This window comes from Brienomyrus brachyistius, chromosome 24 (assembly GCF_023856365.1).
Source record: "Brienomyrus brachyistius isolate T26 chromosome 24, BBRACH_0.4, whole genome shotgun sequence".
Taxonomy (NCBI): Eukaryota; Metazoa; Chordata; class Actinopteri; order Osteoglossiformes; family Mormyridae; genus Brienomyrus; species Brienomyrus brachyistius.
Genome location: NC_064556.1, coordinates 6,322,490 through 6,332,950, shown reverse-complemented (window position 1 = coordinate 6,332,950; position 10,461 = coordinate 6,322,490). Strand labels below are relative to the sequence as shown.

Here is a 10,461-nt window from a genome sequence, read left to right as displayed (position 1 = left end):
TTCTTGCTGCGTGCTGATTGGTCAGGTCTCCTATAATCACGCACGTGTCACCAATGTTAATGTGACACAGCTGGATGCGTCTTTCATTCAAGGAAACAAACCAGACAAAGCAAAAGAAGAACGGAACTATTTAGTCAAGCACAGGATACTTTCGCTTTTAAGGTAGTTTGTAAAAGAAAAGAAGTGTCCATGACGTCATAGATTGTCTGATCCCCTAATCTGAAAGGAATGTCAATATTCATTGCAGGGTGCGCGCGCGCACACACACGCACACGCACACTACAGGCAATTAATTGCAGTTGGATTTCATAAAGGGTAAAGTCGTAGTGCACTTGGAAGCATTTTAACACAATAACTCAACTCCATGGTTCCTTCTCCTGCTATGGGCTGCGGGTGTGAAGTTATCAGAGAGGCCTATTCACATTGTCCGTGTAGGTTTCAACACTCACATTCAAAAAATAGATGTTAGGGTGGTGCATCTAAACAGCTCCTACTTTCTATGTGTATGTAGAACTTGATATGTGTCTTATACTTCCTGGTGTCAACTACAAGCTCACTGCATCCCCGCATTTGACGAGCAACTACGCAACACGAAAGAATATGTAGATTACTTTGAACATTCCAGGACATATTTAGCAAGATACCACAGAAATTTTAACAAGGTGCTGTTAGAATAGCCATGTTGGAAAACCAACCTATAAAAAGCTGTGATGACAGAAACCCACACGTGGTGCGCTTATTGTGTACCCATTGTGACTGTACGATCTAACCAATGAGTTATTGATCAACCAATAGGAAAAAGGGTAAATCAGATAGCCTGCAGACTGTGCACAATAATCACATCCACCGTGAGTTTCAAAGACTCATTTCTTTCACCGATTTTTAGCAAGTCCTAAATATCACCTGCATTTTTATATGCACCTGTATTCCACGAACACATTCATGTCATTTCCGTATATTATTTAAAAGAGCAATTCATTCGTTTTTATTTTTCACTCAGTTGTAGCCAGTAAAATATGGAAAATAAGTAAAATAAAAGAGGTTTTAGGATTATTGTAGTTCTCTACCTCACCTCGCTACAAAAATAGCGTAGAGGTATATGTGCAGATTACCACTGGTGCAATAGCAATGCACTAGTAATAATTAATTCACCGCACGGTCACTTTATATTAAAGTCACTTTATATTTATTTAAAATGTGTGTGACAAATAAACTCTTGAATGTGGAATCTAGTGAACTGGTCCATACCAAGATGAATCAGACACACCTGCTTCTCAGGGTGTTTTGATGTCCGTGACAGTAGAAGAGCACAGCAGGAAGTGAGGGAAAAAAATAGCACATGACACGTTTTGAGTTTATCAGAAGAAGGGAGGTTCATCTAAGCATTATCAGTAAATTAATTCTTAACTAACTGCAGATAATGACGTGTCAACAGCAAAACGCAGCACATCAATGCTGTCCGTGTTTCGCTACGAGTAATGATTGTCATGGTTGAGTTCGCTTTTTTATTTATTTATAAATTCTCTACTTATAAATTAAGGCACCCATCGATTCCTCCCAAGTCAGATCCTTTTTGTTTCTATGTAGCCAGGTCATTGTGCACCTCAGTTACGGGTCAGCAGAAGCCAGGATGCAACCAATGAAAGATCTAGCAGTCCTGTTTATATTATTCATATTAATATAATGAAACGTCCGAAGGCCAATATGTTGCGTTTTTCTGTACTGATCTCTATATCTCACTATGTTGGTTGGTTTTTGTTTCTGCCTAAGGCATAATTATGTTCGACTATGATTTGACCCACTTGTTACTTAAGGAGCCCAAGTAATTAGCCAAGCAGTATTATAGAACTAGAATAATCTGAATTATATGGCAGATGTCATGTTTTAGAGCTAGATCAGCTTACATTAAACTTACATTACATTAAAACACCGTTAAAACACATATAGGACAAAAAGAAAGAAGAACCCAACGGGTATAATTTGTAATGACAGGGCTTAATTGTGAAATACAAACTAAATTTGTGTGCACAAGAAAACCAGCCTACAGTGAGCTCCAAGAACTAAGAGTATCGAACATCGGTTTAATGAAACATTCAGCTAAAATAAAGATGCATGAGTACTGTAATACGAGTAATGTGAAATATATGTTTATTAATGCAATTTACAAGTCACTGTGGCAGAGGATTAAGTAATAATTATCATATACAGATAAAACGATACTCATCTGGTTTCCTAGAACATGGTAAATAATTATAATTCTAAAATAGTAATTGAAACTATCATCTCGCGTGCCTATTTCCAGACCGCTCGCTATTCTGACATCACTTCCGGCGCACATCCTCGAGCCCAGACACCGCTTCCAATATGGCGTCCGGCAGCGGGGTAAGTTTTCTGTGTTCTGTCGTGCATTTTGTCATTTTATTTCGAAATTATCTTGGTAATATTTGTATTGTTCTACGAAATACAGAAGCTCGAGTTCCTTTACACTTATCTTCAGAACGAACAGCAAGTAGTTTTGGGGAAAAGAAAGTTCTGAAGTATCATTAGCAGCTCTACAGTATAGCTCTACTGTCTAAACAATTTTAACATCGAGTGGTTAGGTAACTGTGCTTATTATTTCAAATTTCTAAAACATGTCACGTTTAGGGATCTGCTTAAATAACTGCATGTTTTAAACCTGAAATGTTATTGGAAAACAGGTTTATATTTGTGAAAGGAATATGCGGTAATGTAGGCGATAGAGATGTTACGGCTCCGTGTGAAAATTCGCAATAACGAAGGGGTTTTAACGTTTGTCTTTGCACAAGAATAAGAATGACTTTCGGAGAAAGTGGGATAAAGATGAGTACGAGCAACTGGCCCAGAAACGCCTCACGGAAGAGCGCGAGAAGAAAGATGGTAAGATTCCGTGTTTATCCGACGTCATCGTAGCCGGTCTTAGGTTGCGGGGGGGGGGGGCTTTTGGAGTGAATGTCAGATTCTGCAATGAGATCAAGCGTCAATTCCAATTTTGCCTCTTACCCTAAGTTACTGTGTGTGCGTGCGTGCGTGCGTGCATAAGTGTTTGTATGTATGTTGTATGTGTGAGTGATTTTCTGTATATTTCTGGAACTAAATCTAATAATTTTGTGTATAGCTAGATCTTGACATCTTCTATTCTGTAACGCAAAAATTTAGGTTCAGCAGTAAGGCCTCAAATATGAAGAATATTCTTTTTCTTTTGCTCTGTTGGTTTCTAACACCATAAATTGGTATAACAATGCACCCACCCCCCTCCAGGAAAACCAGCCCCCCCTGTCAAGCGGGAGCTCTTGCGGCACAGGGACTACAAGGTTGACTTGGAGTCCAAGCTGGGCAAGACCATTGTCATCACAAAGACAACGCCACAGGCTGAAATGGGCGGGTACGTGTGGGGACAAGTGGATTGGCCCACTAAAGCAGTGACTATTTGGGGGTGCCCTACATTTCTTTATTCTAAGAGTAACACCTTGTAGTAGAAAGTGTAGTAGCTGGTATGTAGCTGCATAGCAAATTTACAGTTTTGATGCCCCCACCCCCCCTGAAGTTTGGTTGCTACCGACAAGGCAGGTAGTAAGTCAAAGTCAAAGTAAACTTTATTGTCATCTCTGCTATATACTGTACAGGTACATAGAGAGACGAGATGACGTGGCTCCAGTTTTTTTTTCAGTGCAGACGAGAGAAAGACATGTAACAAATCGGCACGTGGTAAACAAAGTAAATAAATATAAGGTATACAAAAAAATATACTATACTTGGAGATAGAGGTAGAGGAGGTTATAATAGTTATGTATGGAAAATGTGCAAATAAGTGGCAGAAGTGCAAAAATGCTTGTAGCAGAGTTTGTGTGTAAAGTGCAGATGTGCAGGAGTCAATTTGTTCGCAGTCCGGGTGTGTGTGGGGGGGTAAGTAACACCCTTGAAATTTGCTAGATGCCCCTTAATTTCTGGCTGTGGGCCTGCTTTTAGATTAGTAGTGATGCGCAGTTCTCTGATGCTGTGCTGTTCTCTCCATCCAGCTACTACTGCAACGTCTGTGACTGCGTCGTGAAAGATTCCATCAACTTCCTAGATCACATCAATGGCAAAAAGCGTAAGTGTGACGGACCAGCAGCTGTCACTTTGCACAGGGGGGGCTCTTACTGATGTCCATTTTGGGAATTTTAACTTTTGAAATGACAGCCATTTTCAGGGACTTCCAGTGGGCAATTTTAAGGTTGCCACGATTCATGAAGTGTGGACTTATTGTGAAGGGATGAATGGGGTGGGGGGGGGGGGGGGTGGAGAAAAGCCTAGCAATGGAAACAGTGTAGCCTTTGACAGTGTAGCTGTTAAATGTAAAATTAGCCTTGTTTAATTGTGCTTTACATGTAAAATTGACTCGACTCCTTTATATAGCAGACGATGAGGCCGTGTTTATGTCCCCCTCTGTTCCACCATAGACCAAAGAAACCTGGGAATGTCCATGCGAATTGAGCGTTCCTCGCTGGACCAGGTTAAGAAGCGTTTCGAGGTCAATAAGAAAAAGCTGGAGGAGAAACAGAAGGAGTATGACTTTGAGGAGCGTATGAAGGAGCTACGGGAGGAGGTCAGTGATGCAGGACCTAGATAAATGCACCGTGAAATATGAACACGTTTAATTAGCCTTTATGATTCATGTTTCACTTCACATGCATGCTGTGTACGTTTGTTCTTTATATAGAGTGCTCACTGTCTTGGGACGCCTGCTTAATTGAGCAAAAATATTGCAAATTTGTTTTCTAACAAAAAAAAATATTTTTTTACAAATATATCACATTAGAAACAAGCAGTAGTTTTAAATAAGACGCACTTCAAGTAGAAGTGGATTAAAACCAAAATTATAGTTCTAAAGGAGCTGTTCTGAATTCGGTGACATGCAGCTTCACTGGGGGCTTTTAAATTGGCAGCACCTTTGCAGTGACGTAAAACACCAAACATCTGTGCTTAGTGTTCCTTTGGGGGCCAGTGACCGCAATTGCAATTGATAGCAAAAATGGCGAGAATAGTACCGAATGAGGCAGTAAAAAAAAAACAATTAACGACGAAAGTAAAATGTCTGTGTGGAAGATGCGTGAATGAACATTTATGAAACCAATTAATTTGCAACATTACAACAACTTCCTTATTTGCAACTGAAATAAGGAAGCGTCCAAAGACTTCCCGACCTCCGTGTCTATACACCCATATATATTTTTAAGTCCACGCTCTCCTTTTGCGGTCGTAGGAGGAGAAGGCGAAGGCCTACAAGAAGGAGAAGCAGAAGGAGAAGAAACGAAAAGCGGAGGAGGACCTTGCCTTCGAGGAGGACGACGAAATGGCCGCTGTCATGGGTTTCTCTGGCTTTGGGTCCTCCAAGAAGGGCCACTGACGGCTCTGTGTGCGTCCACAAGACTGCAGGCTCTGAATTCCAGCACTCAGACGCCCCCCCCTTCCTTTTTATTAAGAGAGAAGCAGTAATCGGTCCCTTCTCAGTGACTTGTGGGAAGCCCCCCCCCTTGATAACTTCCTCCGCTGACTCCCCACCACTGCTGTGTGTCGCATAAGGGGGGGGGGTCGGGGGGGGGGGGGGGGTTACAGCCCAGGTTCCGGGCACTGATTAAAAATCACGGGAAAGGGTTTTTTTCTATTGTTATTTAAAGAATAAGTTGAGTTGGCTGTGTGGGTATGCAGACTTTCTCTGTAACTCATTCCATACAGTTGGCTGAACTTAAAACCCTCTATGGGTGGACATCTTTGTTTTTATATACCGAGAATGGTTGTGCGCTGGTGAAACCATCCCGAAACGTCCATCTCACACTTGGTATTTTGACCAGCTTAAGATCTTCACATGTATAGCGTAAGAGATGTGCAAGGAGCCTCTGTCTTCTGTGTTCCTTGTTGGATCAAGGGACGTTTGATTTAATAAACGGCGCGACTTTTGTGCAAGCCCTGTGCCTTTTCTGTGACTGTCCGAATGAGCATGGCCATCGTTATAGTGTAATATCACTGAATGGCATCATTTTGTCTTATCGTTACAAAATGAATCTTATTTGTTTATTTCCGGGGTTATATTGGCTGATGCAATATGGAAATTTGTCCAGTAAAATCCAAACAGCGGTAGAGTTAGTTACTCTGGCTGGGGAATAGAACCAGCAGGCTGCCTCTGTCTCGCTACGGTGAACTGGGTGGTCTGTATGGTGATGGCTATACAGACGCTCCCTCTACTTGCGAATGGGGTGCGTTCAGAATAGCCATTCGTAACGTGAAATGTTCGTAAGTCGTTATTCGACGTCATTTTAAGGGCATACGCAAGCACAAAGAACTAGGATGCTGGGAGTTCGCATGCTACGCTGCTGCGCGGCGGGAGTAGCGGACAGGAGTCGTACCGGGCGGAATTGGCGTTGCGGAGAGGAAACGGGAGCCCAAGGAAACACAATTTCGTTCGTATGTCTGAAAGTTCGTAAGTTGAAAGTTCGTAGGTAGAGGATCGTTTGTATGTTATGTCTGGCCTGGTCAATATGGCCACGTAGTCTACATTGAGCATTCATCGGAAACGTTCTGCTGAGGTGTATCAAATTTCTCACTTTTTTTCTTCTTTCCTTTCGCACGCTGGCTAACGCGCCTCACTGTGCACTGGAGGTGCAGTGGAGCCGTTTGCGAATGAAGCCCCCAGCTGCTTCTCATGGACCTTGCTTTTGGTTACTGGCATCTAGTTCGTTAGCAACACGTAGTGCAGGATGACCAAATAGCTATGCTGTGGTACAAATGCTGTCTTCTATAAGCCGACGTTGGTCGTGATTGATGGTTATTGATTTATCTGGGTTTGTTCTGGCCTTAAATTGGGCCCTAAATGCCACTCTGCTTGGAGGAGAAAATGTTTCACAATTTTTTAAGGCGGCAATATTTACATACATGACCTGTCCATTCAAGAAAGTAGGGCCAGATAGTCCCTAGAACAGAGGTGTTGAACTCACATGAGTACATGTACTCACATGTAAGGCCTGTTCCACCAAAAACAGTTCAACTCAAGGGATATAATCAATACAAGGAGTTGGATAAGGTGTGCTAAACGGGGGGAACCTAAAAATGTGCAGGGCTCTGGCCCCCCCAGGACTGGAGTTTGACAACCCTGCCCCAGGACAGTTCCTGAAATTTCTTCCCTGCCGGACATTCCGTGATCAACTGTGAACGGTATGATATCAAAGCGTTTAGGAAGAACAGAAACTCAGCCACGAAGTGTCAGACCACGTGAAGTACCAGAGGGAGGTCGTCGACTGCTGAGGTGCGTAGTGCGTGAAGGTCACCAACGCGCTGTTTATTCAGCAACAGCAGATTTCCAAATTTCCTCTCACGTTAACCTCAGCACCAAAACTGTGTGCGGGGAGCCTCATGGCTGAGCAGTTGCACTGGATGGAGTGGTGCAAAGCACTGGACTCACTGCAGCAGTGGAAATGTGTTCTGTAGAGTGACGAATTATGCTTCTCTGTCTGGCAGCCTGATGGACAATTCTGGGTTTGGTGGATAAGAGGAGAACGTTACCTGCCTGACTGCACTGTGCCAACTGTAAGGTTTGGTGGAGGAGGGATAATGGTACGGGGCTGTTTTTCAGGGGTTGGGCTAAGCTCCTTCCTTCCAGTGAAGGGAACTCTTAATGCTTCAGTATGCCAAGACCTTCTGGACAATTCTATGCTTCCACCTTTGTGGAAACAGTTTGGGGAAGGAAGGTCCTTTTCTGTTCCAGCATGACTGTGCCCCAGTGCACAAAGCAAGGTCCATAAAGACATGGTTGGGTGAGTTTGGTGTAGAAGAATTTGATTGGCCCATACAGAGCCCTGACCTCAACCCCATCGAACACCTTAAACTAGATGAACTAGAAGGGAGATTGTGAGCAAGGCCTGCACGTCCAACATCAGTGCCTGACCTCACAAATGCTCTTCTGGATGAATGGGCAGAAATCCCCACAGACACACTCCAAACTCGTGTGGAAAGCCTTCCCAGAAGAGTGGCAGCTGTTATACCTGCAAAGGGAGGCCAACTCCATATTGATGCCTATGGGTTTAGAATGGGACGTCATAAAAGTTCCGGTGGGTGTAATGGCCAGGTGTTCCAATACTTTTGTCCATATAGCGTAAATAATTAGCCAAGATGCCACATCAATAAAGAGGAGATAGACCACATATCTCTTTCGCTTTGCTCTTCTGCCACGTCAAAGCAGGAGCTTCAGTTGCAGGTACCTCTGGTTCCTGTCATGTCTATGTGCTAATTTTGGAGCGTTTGTTCAGCTGCACGCCATGCAGTGGCAGATTGACACACGCGCCTCCGAACTGAGGACCGTGTTGAGATAAGTAGAACTAATAAGGACTGATCCAAGTGGTTTCAAAAGTAGCAAAGTAAACTATTGCAGAAAGGTCAGTCTATGCCCTCCTATCAAAAAGACCACAATATAATCTATTTTATAAATGCATAAAGCAGTATTGAGGCTGCTAATTTGGTTCCCACACAGTGATAATTTATAACGTCACACATAACAATGGAAAACAAAAAGAAGGAATTAAGTTACACAATATATATACCCGAAATTGCAGCCCTCCTGAGAGTTTTACTTATACAAAAATATAGTGAGGGCAGAATGAAAAATGATTGGTTCAGAGAGATAACCAATTATATTGTAGAGGAGGCGGGTCAAAGTAACTACAGGAGGCAGGACCGAGTCATCTTATTGGTTGGTCTGACATCTGACCAAGATCTGATTGGTTAATACGTGAGTGACAGAATGGCAGCCGAAAATGTAATTGCATCAGCTCAGCCATAACGCCCTTTGCACTCCACCTGAAGGCGTAAGCATAGCCAGAAGCTGGTCAGGGTGATAACCACAAAAGAGAAGAGGTCGAGTCACCAGCACCTCAATGCTCACTGTGAAAAGAGTTGACCTTAGTCCAGCGTGACCCAGTTTGGTAACCAGGTAGACTGTGGTTAGTAATACAGCTGGTGGTTTTCAGATCAGGTAGTTAATTTCCAAAGATTATATATATCTAGAATTTTTACATCCCCTCATGTTTGCATGTTCTGTTCACGCCGGAAAAAATAGAAATAAACTAAACTTTTACCAGAAAATCTGTATGACGTAAACTGGCCTTGTGGACATTGTAAGTTTGGGAATCCCTATGCGAGAGGACGGACTTGGCTTAAGGATCTGCAGATGCCTGATGCCTCATACTGGGAATGAACAGCTTTGGGACAGGTGTGGTGGTGACAAGGGAGGGGAGGCAAAAGATCAAAAACGGAGCAGAGCGTCGTGACAAGAAGGACAGAGCGCAGACTCAGCGGAGCGTGACCCTGATCAGCCTGAACCGAAACAGAGCGAAGGAGAGGGACTTTTCCATGACCAAGTTACAAAGAAATGTGTCTTTTACAAGGCATGACATCAGTGCCGGGGAAGTTACTCACAAAGAGTAATCCATTACAGAGAGTTCCGGTCCAGAAAGTACAGATCCAGACAAAGGTTTTGTTTCAACCAACCAGCTGAGTATTAAGAGTCACAGTCACAGAGGACTCAGCTGGTTGGCTGAAGCAAAATCGTGGTCTGGATTTGTACTTACCTACCTTCTAGCAAGCAAGTCCAATCTTTTCCATTTTCAGTAATGTTAGTATGCGCGGGGGGGGGGGGGGGGGGGTTGAGGTTTTTTTTCTCCTTACTTGGTAGTTATTGGTTCCTCTCCTCCGTTGTCTTTCTTTCTTTCCTTCCTTCCTTCCTTTTTCCCGTTCTGTATCTCTCTCTAATGATGTATCACAACACATCCATGTAAAGCACTCTGGGATGACTTTGTTGTGAAAGGCACTATATAAAAATAAATTAGATTGAATACTTTCTGGACCTGAACTGTCTGTGACGGATTAAATCCAGCACTGCATGTCACGCTATCTTCATGTTCATTCGATGTTCGCCTGCCCCTGTGACCCTGCACTAAGTAAGCACCTGGAAAACGAATTAATGGATGGACCATCTGTTTATTAAAGTGAGATACATAAGTGAGACGGTTCAAATGCTGAGCACCTTGGCTCCTCCCACTCCAAGACTGGAATTCTTCACCCCCTCCACTGTACTGGAGTCACAATACTGTTAAAGGTGTTCAAGCCTGCTGTCTAGGGGTGGTGGTGGGGGGATTGTTGAAATTATTTCATCCCAGTCCCAGGAATTATGCACACCAGCCCAGAGATTATGTATGCATGTGTGTGTCATGTTCATATTATTAGATTGTTATTATTTAAATGTCTATAATATTTATTTCCTGTTTATCACTGTTTTCTTGCACTATGACCGACGAAATTGTAATTTATGTCAGTGTGACCCATGGCTCATACAGCTAAAACTGACAATAAACATAGTTTGATTTCGATAATGAGGTGAAAAATATGTAGTCGACTCTCCTCTTAATTGCACAA

The 10,461-nt window shown here is 43.0% G+C and overlaps 1 protein-coding gene across 1 annotated transcript; it reads left to right on the top strand.

Annotated features, from left to right (window-relative positions):
• The first annotated feature begins 2,288 nt into the window (after window positions 1-2,288).
• On the top strand, window positions 2,289-5,964 carry zmat2 (zinc finger, matrin-type 2). Its single transcript, XM_048995140.1, has 6 exons — window positions 2,289-2,382; window positions 2,808-2,898; window positions 3,280-3,403; window positions 4,038-4,111; window positions 4,461-4,606; window positions 5,264-5,964. Exons 1-6 carry the CDS (start codon window positions 2,365-2,367, stop codon window positions 5,405-5,407), a joined length of 597 nt encoding a protein of 198 aa, XP_048851097.1. The 5' UTR covers window positions 2,289-2,364; the 3' UTR covers window positions 5,408-5,964.
• Window positions 5,965-10,461: the final 4,497 nt, after the last annotated feature.

What these genes read in the sequence shown, in the direction of transcription:
- zmat2 (XM_048995140.1), top strand. An exon ending in AGAGCGCGAGAAGAAAGATG is followed by an intron (nt 2,899 to 3,279) that starts GTAAGATTCCGT and finishes ACCCCCCTCCAG; the next exon opens with GAAAACCAGCCCCCCCTGTC. An exon ending in CCACAGGCTGAAATGGGCGG is followed by an intron (nt 3,404 to 4,037) that starts GTACGTGTGGGG and finishes CTCTCCATCCAG; the next exon opens with CTACTACTGCAACGTCTGTG.